Below are 14,641 nucleotides of genomic sequence, written 5' to 3' on the forward strand. Positions count from 1 at the left end.
TAACTGCTAAGACAGTGGTAGCCAGATAGGCAGATAATGTGGAGTTGAGTGCACAGCAGTCATCGCGTGAGACCCAGCACTGTGCAGTAACAGAGCTGGCAATAGAATCAAGCTGCTTTGGCTGCTAAATATAAAGCAGCCTAGCAGAATAAGGGAGCAGAGCGACCAGTAGCACCTCCATATCTATCCCAGGGCTCCATAACTGATAATAAAATTCATGATTTATATGCAGGCATAGCTGATAGTTTTAAATGTCAGTTTAGTGTAATGTTTTATTTACAATAAATAATAAATGTTACGTTTTAGTTTCAACTATAACACGTGTCAACCAAGAGACAACTATTGGTCCTAGTGACCATTTGAAAATAACAATTTAATCGTGTCTCAACACGTTGTGAAGGGTCACTCAAAATAGCAACAATCTTATCCTACACACTCTCAGATAAAAGTCAAAAATCCCACTGGTACAAGATTATGTCACCCTAAAATCAACATTAAGTCCACGAGGTTTCAAAGTTTGCAGTTTGAAAATCCAGTATAATTCCCGTTGCTTCAGTGTCAGTGACCTGTCACCCCCCGTCGTGGCATGGTGACCTGGTCAATGACCCTGAAGCGTAAATCCTTCTCAGTGTGTCCAACTTCTGCGAAGTGTTTTGACACCGGTAGATCCAGTCTCTTTTTCCTAATTGTGTATCTGTGGTTATTTAATCTTGTCTTAACGTCCCATGTCGTCTCTCCCACGTAGAGGAGACCACAGGGACATTCCAATAAATACACTACGTAGGATGAATCACAGGTCACATGATGTTTAATTGTATATTCTTCTCCTGTCTGGGGATGCGTGAAGGAGGCCCCCCTTAACATAAGTGGGCAGTTCACGCACCCATGGCAGGGGAAGCAGCCTTTTCTGGAAGCACCAAAATATGTGCTTAACGAGATCTTGCTAGTCCCGATGTCTGCCCGTACTAACTGATCTTTAATGTTGTGTGTACGTCTATAAGACATCATTGGGGGATTGGCAAATTCGGGAATGCGTTTGAAGTTGCTGCCCAAAATGGGCCAATGCCCCTTCAAATGTCACCAATTTTGTTGCTCAGGGGTGAGAACCGTGTAATAAATGGGATACGTTTAGTGTCCCTTATCATGTTTACCTCTTTTTCTAATAGAGTTTTTCTGGACTGCTGCATGGCCTTCACTGTGTGTTGTTCCACCAGTTTCTTAGGGTACCCTCTCTCAATAAATTTATGGCCCATAGTGTTGAGCCTATCCACCGTCTCTTGCTCCCCTTGTACTATTCTTCTGACGCGAAGCAACTGGCTATAAGGTAATGATCTGACCATGCTCCTGGGGTGGCAACTGTTGTATCTCAATAGTGTGTTTTTGTCAGTTTTTTGGACAGTGGTTTACAGCGCTTGGAGTTGGAAAATTGTTAAAAATAAATAAAAAATTACCAAATGGCGTCCGTAAAAAAAGGACAGGGATGGAGGGTGGTTTTGGGATCTGGAACAGCTGCAAGTGCAAAAAAAAAATCAGTGCAGCAATTCCAGATCTTCTTCTTCTTTTCTTTTTTCAGCAGGAAAAGCTCAAATTGCATTGGTGGTGCACCACAAGTCCCAGCAGGCCAACAAGCCGCACAGACCAGCACAAAACCTCTCTTCATGCAGTCACCAGCTAGAATGGCTGCCTGCAGAGAGGTTCAGCCCTTTCCTGTGCTGCTGTAGCGCTGCCATTGGCTGGAGCATTGTTCCAGTTAATCGCAGCGCTGGCAGGGGTCGCCTGCCTTATCTCGGAGGAGACCGGTGCTGACTAGTTCAGCACTAGTCACCTCCCCTTGAACCCCCCTTCCCCCCCAGCTTCCTTCTGCTTCCGGGCTGCGATGTGCTGGTCTTCATTGACTGGCCAATCGCAGCGCTTGGAGCTGCAGGGGGGTGGAAAGACACCATGCTGCCCTTACCCGGCATGGATGCCTGCCAGTAAGATCAGCCATGGTGCCCCGATTCCCCTGCGATCCTGCCCCAGCATCCGGCGTACCTTGCGCTGTACATGTACGGCGCTGGTCCTTAAGTCACGTCCAGCTGCGCCATTCATGTACGACACGGGTCCTTAAGGGGTTAATAAAGAGCATGCAGACTGCTTTGGGCTGTATCAGAAAGCAAGCACTTGTAGACAGTGTAAATCCACTGTATGACTGTTCTTCACCATAGAGACCAATGGCCCCTGTCCCACGCGTTTTAGACCCACAGGGTAGGGAGTATATAACTAGGCTTTGCATAATATTTAAAGTAAAGTCACATTGTGTTACAGAGCAAAAGAAGACACATGTCATCCCCTGGGAACCGCAAACAACGAGGAGACTTTCACGGTGACAACAACAGATCACACAGGACTATGGAGATCTGTCGTTGTCACCCATTGCATTTTGTGCTGTTGCTATGCAACTCAGTATTCATGTACATTTCCGTAATAATATTCCATTTGAAAAATTAATTTTCCTTTAAAACAGAGCATTATAGCTTCAGTTTAGACTAAAGTAAAACCATCTTTTTAAATGGTGGTATTTAGTGCTTTTGTATTGGAGGAATTAACATTTTTAACTTTTCACTTCTCCATAAAAGGTTGATACATCACGAAGACTGCTTAGATAGGAGGCTGTATCCGTTGCATACCAGAAAACATTGGTTTTGGACAAGAAAGTGCAATGTCTGTAAACTGTATGTTGCAAAGTAAGTGCTTTCTGTTACTATGGATGCTCTGACATGTGATTATGTTGTAAGGCAGCAATACATGTATACACTAAATCCCCAAATTTCCAAGTGTCACCACTTTCTGTGCAGTACTGTGGCAGCTGCCTTCCATGGGGCCATTTTGTCATTTGAATGTCAGTCTTGCGGATTCTATATAGAGGGGGTGTCTATTGGAGTCTGTTTTATCACAGTACTATGATTGGCTAATATCTGTGGGACAATGACACTTTAAGCAAACAGTAAAGCTGCCTTTAAAGGGAGTCTGTCACCACATTTGAGCCTATTAGACAGATCCAATAGCGTTATATGTGCCACCCAGAAGTTTAAAACGGTACCTTTGTTGCATATACCGGAGTCTTGTTTCAGCCAAAAATGAACTTTGTAGGTTCTGTAAATGCGCCCTCTCAAGTGCCCAGGGCGGCGTCTCAATCTTCCGAGCCCAAGACCGGACCTCCCCAACGGCTCATAACCCCGCCCTCCGTGTGCCTCTGCCCGCCCGTTTACGCTCCTCCTCTCTCCTGCGGCGCAGTGGAAAAGGAGAGAGGAGGAGCGTGAACGGGCGGGCAGAGGCACACGGAGGGCGGGGTTATGAGCCGTTGGGGAGGTCCGGTCTTGGGCTCGGAAGATTGAGACGCCGCCCTGGGCACTTGAGAGGGCGCATTTACAGAACCTACAAAGTTCATTTTTGGCTGAAACAAGACTCCGGTATATGCAACAAAGGTACCGTTTTAAACTTCTGGGTGGCACATATAACGCTATTGGATCTGTCTAATAGGCTCAAATGTGGTGACAGACTCCCTTTAAGCGAAATGTATCACCATTTTTTTTCTGGCCAGTTAAAAACAGATAGCATCACATACCCTTTTTTTTCTATTTTTTATTTTTATTTTCTGATAGCAGTTTTTTTATTCTATTTCCTAAACATGATTATGGGGCGGCCATCTTGCCTAAATTTTTCTTAACATTTAGAAAGCATTAAGGAAATTGCTTTACAGCAGCCACATGGGTCATAGACACAATGGACAGGAGGGGACCTCAGTGACTTCTATGGGAGAGTTCTCTAGGCCTGCTCTGTGACCTGTGCAGAGGTCATTGTACAGGGAGGGAATAGATAAGCTCTGACAATCACCTGCTGTGATTGGTGGATCATGTCTTATCTGTCATTCTAATCCTGCCTGTAATGATATCACCTCTGTGTGTAGATAAGCAGGTAACTACAGTAAAAGTGATCTGCACAGACCAAGAAGGGGCGCCTATTATTAGGCTTAGTGGCCAGTGCAAAAACTACAGGGTTTTATGGTTTTTGTTTAAAAATAGATATCGACACGGAAAGTTAAAAATAACCACCAAAGATTTAAAAAAAATATGTTAAACAAAAAACTACTTTTTCTGATGGCACATTTCCTTTAATGTTTTGATTTGGCTAAAAGCTGGATGGAAAGTAATAGGTAGTATTTCTTATGCTCTTTCATGTTTTTGTTCACAAAATCTGTCGTTTGTATTTATGTTGGATTTTCAATCTTAAGGAAATCATCAGTTTTGTCTCTCATTTTTGTTCTCTAGATGGGTGACTAACCAAGACAGCCTTGCTCCAGATGACCCGTGCTTCTTCTGTGACGCCTGCTTCAAGATGCTTCATTATGACATGGAGGGCAATAAACTTGGAGACTTTGTTGCATATGCTTATGTTGACCCAGGAACATTTAACTAAAATTCATACTTGACAAGAAAACAAGTTTACCAGATATCGGAGGTCATTGATTCCGTGTACAGGAAATAACTAGAACTAACTTTTCAGTACCGAAACTGCAGTTCTGCAAGTCTAGTGTTGGCCAAGGAACTAGAGGTTAGAAATGCTGATGTTAGCTTTGGTACATAGATGTACCTTCCAATAGGGATCGACCGATATTGATTTTTTTGAGCTGATAGCCCATAACTTATACAGATATTCTGTGCATTTTCATTTTAGGAAAAAAAATAAAAAATTCCTACACAAATCTGCTGTTAAAAGAACGAACATGTTTATTATTAACATTTAGCTTTTTTTTTGTAAATCTTTCTTTTTCATCGGTGATATGGGTCAAATACAACAAATTCACATATACAGTGTGTTAGACCTCATACTGCATCATACACTCCTTATACATACCTCATAATATTACACATATACAGTGTGTTATATATTATATACCTTGCTCATTCTACATCATACACTCCTTAGAGTCCTTATATACCTGATAATAGTATACATAACATGTACTGTGTGTTATATATACACCTCATACTATTATACATATACAGTGTGTTATATGTGTTATATACCTCATATTCATACTACATCATACACACATTATAGTATGTAATTGTAATGTGTGTATGATGTAGTATGAGGTATATATAATACATATATAACACACTGTATATGTATAATAGTATGAGGTGTATATATAACACACTGTATATGTTATGTATACTATTATCAGGTATATAAGGACTCTAAGGAGTGTATGATGTAGAATGAGCAAGTTATATGATATATAACATACTGTATATGTGTAATATTATGAGGTATATAAGGACTCCTTATATACCTCATAATATTACACATATACAGTGTGTTATATATCATATACCTCGCTCATACTACATCAAACACTCCTTAGAGTCCTTATATACCTGATAATAGTATACATAACATGTACTGTGTGTTATATATACCTCATATCACATTACATCATATACCTCATACTATTATACATATACAGTGTGTTATATGTATTATATACCTCAGCTCATACTACATCATACACACATTACAATTACATACTATATAATGTGTGTATGATGTAGTACGAGGTATATATAATACATAACACACTGTATATGTATAATAGTATATGAGGTATATAAGGTGTGTAATATGATGTCGTAGGTAACACACTGTATATCTACTATGACGCACGTATTTATTATTACCATAGCACAAGTATATAGTGACTGTAATCTCAGCAGGCACTTTATATTTCTCCACTCTGCCCTACACTGACCGCTTTCCCACCTCCAATGACGTCTAGAATCACCTACGGAGTCCGGTTCAGGGACGTTCCAGGCAGGCACGCCCACATGCGTAGTCTCTCCTGTACTCTCGCGATAGTTGGCACTGGCAGCCGAAAGAAATGGCGGACTCAGAGACTTCAGACGGACGGGAGCGCACGGTGTAAGCATTATCGGTGGTGTCGGCAGTTTAGATGCCGATACCGATAATTTGCAAAAACAGGAATATCGGCCGATAATATCGGCTAAACTGATAATTGGTCGATCCCTACCTTCCAATACACGTATCCTCACAGTTTATCATAATGGCATTTTTTCATTGAGGGATGCCGTGTAGATCAGGGATGAAGAACCTTTTTGACAGTGTGTGCTAGAAGTGTTGGGGCTACATGGCAACAGTAAATTGTAGTAAAATGACAATCAACACATGACTTCAATTATCCTTTTCCCTTTCCAGGTTAAAGTATTATCTTGTGACTATCAGAAACATTCCCAGATACATTTTAATTACAGATATATTTTGTCTATAGTCTAAATATGGGCCCAAAATAATAATTAGAAGCATCTGCCAATCCCCTTAATAAGCGTGACAGCTGCAGTAATGAACAAAGTATTACCTGGCAATGAATAGAGCATTTCCATATACATGCAATAAAAATATTGTTTGGTTTTTATAACATACGTTTTCCTCTCTTATAGCGCCGCCTGCTGTTTATTCTTCTGGTCCACCATCTCCTGCACTCAGTAGCTTCCCTGCTTCCCTCCCCTCAGTGCTGGCACACTGATCTCATAGTGAAGTGAACCAGACACCACTCACTCATTGTGGGATTGTATTTCATAGAAAGGAAAAAGTCCTCCTGATAAGTGACTAAAAACAGAGTTTTCATTTTGTGGGTAGCCCCCTTAGGGTATGGCCATAGTCATATCTGTCCTTTATACTTTCTCTCCTTTTATGATTCACTCCTCATTTTGGCTTCCAAAACTGCATCAGGAAACCTGACCGTGTGGACGTACCCTTAAAGAGGAGAAAGAAAGAGGGATTTTTCTTAAACACCGACAATTTTCTTGACATAAATTCAGTGATATAGGTATAGGGCTCCCCAAAGTTTCAATATTAATTCATCCTGGAATGCCAATTGATTCACTTTCTATGAGGATAGGAGCTTCTTTAGGGTCATATACAGTAAAAATAAAATAGTCGCCCTCACCTGGTGTCCAGAGGAGGGAACTCATCCTGGCCCCAGTAAAAAGAAGTACAATGCAGGTACTATACTGTACAGCACTATAAAGGCGCTGCTAGACAGCCAATCAGCACATGCATTTCAGGCATTTTTCTGATGGTACGTTTCATACACCTAAAGATTGGATCTTCCAACCAACTGGATGTGTGGAAAAATATTGTGGCCAAGGAAAAAAAAAAAATTAAGGCTGCATTTACATGTCCGTATTCTGAATGTATGTCTTGGTCTCATTGCGTGTTTACTGACCTAAACTCACAGCACCATATAGTGTCACAGGTAATGGGGAGGGGAAAACACCAGATAACACACAGAAGTAAATAGACCGGAGTCTAGGCCCCAAAGCTAAGGGAGAGGGATGGTGACCTCCTAGGAATCCTTAGACCTCTCCCTGACTCCTGCCAATATGAATAGACCCTGAAGGTGGAAATACTCATATCACGGAATCTTAGCCCTGGAGACCCTGGAAATCCCTAGGAGTGGTGGCAGGGAATGAGACTACTGGTTCCTTCTCAGATGAAGGAACCAGCGTCTCAATGAACCCTAGAAAACAACAAACACAAGCGAACAACAAAATGCAAAACAAAATGGACTTAGCTTAAAGAAGTATGGAGGAGCAGGAGCTCCAAAGGAACAACACACCAGCTCAACCAACTCCAGCAGGAAATATCAACTGCATGTTAGCAGTATGAGTCAGAACTAAATAGAGCCTCAGTAATGACCACAAGCTGCACCTGATAAGAGGTGTGGTCATTTCCAAACAACAACACTGCAAGGAGAAAACAGAGAGACTGTCAGATACCCTCACGTGCCGCCAGTCTCTCAGATCTTCTTACATCTGTCATGGGAGGGACTGTGACATAGAGATCCTATATAATATAATAGTATATACGGTAATATCTGGATATTTGAGCGTAATGAAAGGGGACAATTTTCTAGGAGACCTGTGTTCTAGGCTCCACTGTGGAAACCATAACATTATTAGCATCAATATAACAGAACTATGAGTACAGTAGGTTACAGAACAATCTGGTCTTGATGAGGGCTCTTTTTTGGAGAGGTTTCACATGTATATTGAGAGGAGGAAGATTACTGCAGCTAGATGTTTGTCACTGCCCTAGAGAAAATGTATTGTAGAATCTGTACTTAGCAGCAGTCGTGGAAATGCTGTACTCCAGTACAGATTAATATGTTTATTCTAAATATGCCATTTTTTGGGACTCTAACCGCACCAAAGGTTAGACAATTTTTTTTTTATTTCTGCTTAAACCTGGTTTAATGAAGTAGAGGGGTCAAGGTCACTAACTGCAGTCTAGTGTAGATGGGATTTATTATTTTGGCCAGCTCCTGTTAACCTTATTGTGTCATCTGCTGACATTAAAGATGACCTTTCACTGGTCCTGACGTTACAAAATTAGTGCCTGGCAGTATAGGGCATGATTAATAGATATCAGGGCCCTTTTTTTTTTTTTTTAAATTGGCTGCTCTGTTCACTTTTGCCGCCCTGTATGCTAATTAGTAGCATCAGTACAGGGAGTAGGAGACAGCCAGGTTTCTCAAGGGACTCCTCCTTCTCCCTAGCTGTGAGCTGCCTAATTGCAGTGGAGAACTTCACAGTCAGGGAGAAGGTGAGCTTTTTTTTCCTTACAGTGCCAGGTACTAATATTGTGACGCCAGGGCCAGTGAAAGGTCCTTTTTTAACACATTGCAATGGCACATGTGTTCACCTCAGGTATCCGGCCCGCATACAGCGGGTCTGCAATACACGGGCACCGGCCATGTGCACCCCGCATCACGGATGCAGACCCGTTCACTTGAACATGTTCTATTTTTTTTTACGGTGCGGACGGATCACGGACCCATTTAAGTTGAATGGGTCTCGATCCATTCCGGCCACTGCACGGATGTTGCCCTTGCATTGGGGACCGCAAATTGCTGCCCCCAATGCACGGAACGACTGCACAATGGCTGTGTGCATGAGGCCTAAATGTGTCTCCTTTCATTGCTGTGTAGTGTCCTGCCATACTTGATCTACTAGATTATTTATGTTGTAGGTATTTTTCTTACTTTCCATGATCACGACGCTGTAAAGTTCACAGCTCTACAGTACGCATATTATACACACTCAAAGCTTTGCTGCTTACATACGCTATTATCTTTAATAAAAGTCAAATTTCTACCCACTGGCACCCACTGTATAATCTTCCTGGTCTGGCTCCTCCCACTTGTTCTATAGTTATCAGTTGTTTTTTCCCTTCTCCACATTTCTAAAATGACGTTGTCTCTGAAATGAGAAATCTGTGGGCTATCTGATTCCTGAAAGATCAGATTACATCATCCCCTACATGTCTATGGAGGGGGGCGAGGAGTGAGCAAGAGCTGAGACAGGTGAGACACACACAGACCAAGAGACTTTTGCAGCTATAGTACTGGGCAAAACTTTTAGGTAGGTGTGGGGAAAATGCTGCAAATTAAAAATGCTTTTACAAATATAAGTAATAATAGTTTATTTTTGGCAATGAATAAAATACAAAGTAAATGAACAAAAGAGAAATCTAAATCAAATCAATATTTGATGTGACAAACCTTTGTCTTCAAAACTTTATAAATTCTTCTAGGTTGACTTGCACACTGTTTTTGAAGGAACTCTGCAGAAAGGTTGTTCCAAACATCTCAGCGCACTAATCACTTATCTTCTGTGGATGTAGGCTTGCTCAAATCCTTCTGTCTCTTCATGTAATACCAGACAGACTTGATGATATTGAGATCAGGGCCTACAGAGGCCATATGATCACTTTGAGGACTACATGTTCTTTATGCTGAAGATAGTTCTTATTGACATTAGCTGTATGTTTGGGGTAGGGCTGAAGCGATTACTCGATTGAATCGAGTAATTTGACAAAAAAATCCTCTATGCAAATTTTTTGCATCAAGGACTCGTTTGTGTCATGTGGCCATGGAGCGGCAGTGAAGCGCTTACTATTACTCCCGCGCCGTGGTCTCCCGCTGGCCGGCACCGTGCTGCACTGTATCCTGACACATCGTCAGGTCATAGTGCACCTAAACGCGCACTATGACCTGACGCTGTGTGACGTCAGGATGGCAGTGCAGCGCGCGGAGAAGAAGACGGAAGAGCTGTGGAGCGGCGCCCTTACAGGAATGGTAAGAACTGGCCACTCCATGTCCACAACCTCACTGCAAGAAACAGCAAAGTAGGAGTGAGGATGCTGCCATGAGCACACTGCAGAGATCTGGGGTGACATGGTGCAGTCAAGGAGGATCCGGGCGGCCGGGTACTGCAGGTGATGCGCACTTGCGACCTTCATTACTGCTGAGCTCGGGGCTTCCAGAGCCCGGACAGACAATCTATGAAAATCATCCTGACTGGGCGCCGGGATTGCAAACGAGCTGCACTAACATTCTGCAGTCAATGGGACGATTAGCAAGAAGCTGAAGAGTCTGGAGAAGGGCACAGTCAGCATGGAGGGGGCGTATGTAATAAACACCGGGGTGTGAGCTGCAGGCTCAGCAATAATAGGAATGGAATCTACAGGGTGGGCCATTTATATGGATACACCTTAATAAAATGGGAATGGTTGGTGATATTAACTTCCTGTTTGTGGCACATTAGTATATGTGAGGGGGGAAACTTTTCAAGATGGGTGGTGACCATGGTGGCCATTTTGAAGTCGGACATTTTGAATCCAACTTTTGTTTTTTCAATAGGAAGAGGGTCATGTGATGCATCAAACTTATTGGGAATTTCACAAGAAAAACAATGGTGTGCTTGGTTTTAACGTAACTTTATTCTTTCATGAGTTATTTACAAGTTTCTGACCACTTATAAAATGTGTTCAATGTGCTGCCCATTGTGTTGGATTGTCAATGCAACCCTCTTCTCCCACTCTTCACACACTGATAGGAACACCGCAGGAGAAATGCTAGCACAGGCTTCCAGTATCCGTAGTTTCAGGTGCTGCACATCTCGTATCTTCACAGCATAGACAATTGCCTTCAGATGACCCCAAAGATAAAAGTCTAAGGGGGTCAGATCAGGAGACCTTGGGGGCCATTCAACTGGCCCACGATGACCAATCCACTTTCCAGGAAACTGTTCATCTAGGAATGCTCGGACCTGACACCCATAATGTGGTGGTGCACCATCTTGCTGGAAAAACTCAGGGAACGTGCCAGCTTCAGTGCATAAAGAGGGAAACACATCATCATGTAGCAATTTCGCATATCCAGTGGCCTTGAGGTTTCCATTGATGAAGAATGGCCCCACTATCTTTGTACCCCATATACCACACCATACCATCAATTTTTTTGTTCCAACAGTCTTGGAGGGATCTATCCAATGTGGGTTAGTGTCAGACCAATAGTGGTGGTTTTGTTTGTTAACTTCACCATTCACATAAAAGTTTGCCTCATCACTGAACAAAATCTTCTGCGTAAACTGAGGGTCCTGTTCCAATTTTTGTTTTTCAGTGCGCCGATCTGGGTCATCCTCGTTGAGATGCTGCAGTAGCTGGAGTTTGTAAGGGTGCCATTTGTGAGTAGCTAATATCCGCCGAAGGGATGTTCGACTAATGCCACTCTCCAGTGACATGCGGCGAGTGCTACGCTGTGGGCTCTTGCTGAATGAAGCTAGGACAGCCACTGATGTTTCTTCATTAGAGACAGATTTCATGCGTCCACATTTTGGCAAATCCGACACTGAACCAGTTTCACGAAACTTAGCAAGCAGTTTGCTAACTGTAGCATGGGAGATGGGTGGTCTCGTAGGGTGTCTTGCATTGAAATCTACTGCAATGACCCGGTTACTGCGTTCACCAGACATCAACACAATTTCTGTCCACTCCTCACGTGTTAACCTCGGCGACATGTCAATGGCTGTAAACAAAGAGAAACTTGTAAATAACTCATAAAAGAATAAATTTATGTTAAAACCAAGCACACCATTGTTTTTCTTGTGAAATTCCCAATAAGTTTGATGTGTCACATGACCCTCTTCCTATTGAAAAAACAAAAGTTGGATTCAAAATGGCCAACTTCAAAATGGCCGCCATGGTCACCACCCATCTTGAAAAGTTTCCCCCCTCACATATACTAATGTGCCACAAACAGGAAGTTAATATCACCAACCATTCCCATTTTATTAAGGTGTATCCATATAAATGGCCCACCCTGTACTATAGGGATAGATCAGTGCTCAGGGGTGAAGTCCTCATCACAGGCGGGTTGTGACTGAACCTAAGAGAGAGTGCCTTCATGAACAGAATGCTGGTACTACAGTAAAGACTGAAACAATGCGGGGGGGGGGGGGGGGGCTGGGGGTCACTGCTTGTCTGTAATATATGTCACCGAGTCATGCTCTTTGGCTGGATGACTTACCTCCTGCTGTCTGGGGAACTATGGACCGCCTGGTTCATCACTCAGACTGGCTCTTAGGGCGGCAAGCTGATGACACTTAGGGGGGCAAGCTGATGGCACTGGGGTGGGGAAGAGCTGAAGGAACTGGGGGAACGGAGCTGATGGCATGGAGGGGTAGTTGATGGCACTGGCGGATAGTGGAGCTGATGTCACTGGGGGGAACTGATCACACGGGGGAACGAAGGGTGTTGTGAACTGATGGCAGTGGGTCTGATGAGTTTTTATAAAGGAAAACATCTATTAATTATTTTTTTCTTATTAGAGTACTTGATTAATCATAAAAATAATCGGTAGAATACTCGATTACTAAAATAATCGTTTACTGCAGCCCTAGTTTGGGGTCATTGTCCTGCTGCAGAATAACCTTTTAGGAGACCGTTTTTGCATTTTCATTTTTCTTCCCTATCTTTCTTGAGCCATAACTTTTTTATATTTCCGTTCACATGTATGAGGGCTAATTTTTTGTGGGACAAGTTGTACTTTCTAATGCCATTTATTATGGCATTCAATGTAGTGGGAAGTGGTAAAAAAAAATCGGGTGTAATTGGAAAAAAACACAATTCCTCGACCATTTTGCGGGTTATGTTCCCATGGTGTTCCGTTTACGGCAAAACTTACCCATGCCCTTCATTTTCGGGGTCAGTACGATTACAACGATATCCCATATGTATAGATTTTTTTATGTCTAAATAGTGTAAAAAAAAATATATATATATATGTTTTTTTTTACATCACCATAGTCTGACCCCATAAGTTTTTTATAGTTATATCTACTGAGCTGTGTGGGGGCTCATTTTTTGCGGAACAATCTAGTTGTTATTGATACGAATTTGGAGTGTGTGTGACTTTTTAATCATATTTTTTTACATTTTTGGGTAAGAGAAGCAATGAAAAAAGTCAAACTGGCTATTTTGACCCTTTTTTCCATCTTGCCATTCGCCATATTGAAAAAAAAAATTTATATTTTAATAGTACAGGTGTTTTGGTCACGGTGATACCCATGATGTTAATATTTTTTATTGGCGCATGGCATTGTGGTGCCAATATTCAAAAAGGGTCCAAAAACAGAGCCTGGAAACTATAGGCCGGTAAGTTTAACATCTGTTGTGGGTAAACTGTTTGAAGGTTTTCTGAGAGATGCTATCTTAGAGCATCTCAACGGAAATAAGAAAATAACGCCATATCAGCATGTCTTCGTGAGGGATCGGTCATGCCAAACTAATTTAAACAGTTTCTATGAGGAGGTAAGTTCTAGACTTGACAGCGGCGAATCAATGGATGTCGTATATCTGGACTTCTCCAAAGCATTTGACACTGTACCACATAAAAGGTTAGTATATAAAATGAGAATGCTCGGACTGGGAGAAAACATCTGTATGTGGGTAAGTAACTGGCTCAATGATAGAAAACACAGGGTGGTTATTAACGGTACACACTCAGATTGGGTCACTGTCACTAGTGGGGTACCTCAGGGGTCAGTATTGGGCCCTATTCTCTTCAATATATTTATTAATGATCTTGTAGAAGGCTTGCATAGTAAAGTATCAATTTTCACACATGACACTAAACTGTGTAAAGTAATTAACACTGAAGAGGACAGTATACTACTACAGAGGGATCTGGATAGATTGGAGGCTTGGGCAGATAAGTGGCAGATGAGGTATAACACTGACAAATGTAAAGTTATGCACATGGGAAGGAATAATGCAAGTCACCCGTACATACTAAATGATAAAACACTCGGTAACACTGACATGGAAAAGGATCTAGGAATTTTAATAAACAGCAAACTAAGCTGCAAAAACCAGTGTCAGGCAGCTGCTGCCAAGGCCAATAAGATAATGGGTTGCATCAGAAGGGGCATAGATGCCCCCGATAAGAACATAGTCCTACCACTTTACAAATCGCTAGTCAGACCACACATGGAGTACTGTGTACAGTTCTGGTCTCCTGTAAACAAGGCAGACATATCAGAGCTGGAGGGGGTCCAGAGGAGGGCAACAAAAGTAATAACTGGAATGTGGCAACTACAGTACCCTGAAAGATTATCAAAATTAGGGTTATTCACTTTAGAAAAAAGACGCCTGAGGGCAGATCTAATTAATATGTATAAATATATCAGGGGTCAGTACAGAGATCTATCCCATCATCTATTTATCCCCAGGACTGTGG

At 42.1% G+C, this 14,641-nt stretch overlaps 1 protein-coding gene across 2 annotated transcripts in view; it reads left to right on the forward strand.

The window, feature by feature from the left end:
• Positions 1–4,672, forward strand: part of SNAPC3 (small nuclear RNA activating complex polypeptide 3) — a 148,563-nt gene extending 143,891 nt beyond the window's left edge. For both annotated transcript variants that reach the window (XM_040417170.1, XM_040417169.1), the window contains 2 exons: positions 2,616–2,723; positions 4,308–4,672. In XM_040417170.1, coding sequence (XP_040273104.1) covers positions 2,616–2,723; positions 4,308–4,455 — 256 coding nt within the window. In that variant the 3' untranslated portion in view covers positions 4,456–4,672. The remainder of the gene's footprint in view (positions 1–2,615; positions 2,724–4,307) is intronic.
• The last annotated feature ends 9,969 nt before the right edge of the window (positions 4,673–14,641 follow it).

This window comes from Bufo bufo, chromosome 2, assembly GCF_905171765.1.
Source record: "Bufo bufo chromosome 2, aBufBuf1.1, whole genome shotgun sequence".
NCBI classification, from domain to species: domain Eukaryota; kingdom Metazoa; phylum Chordata; class Amphibia; order Anura; family Bufonidae; genus Bufo; species Bufo bufo.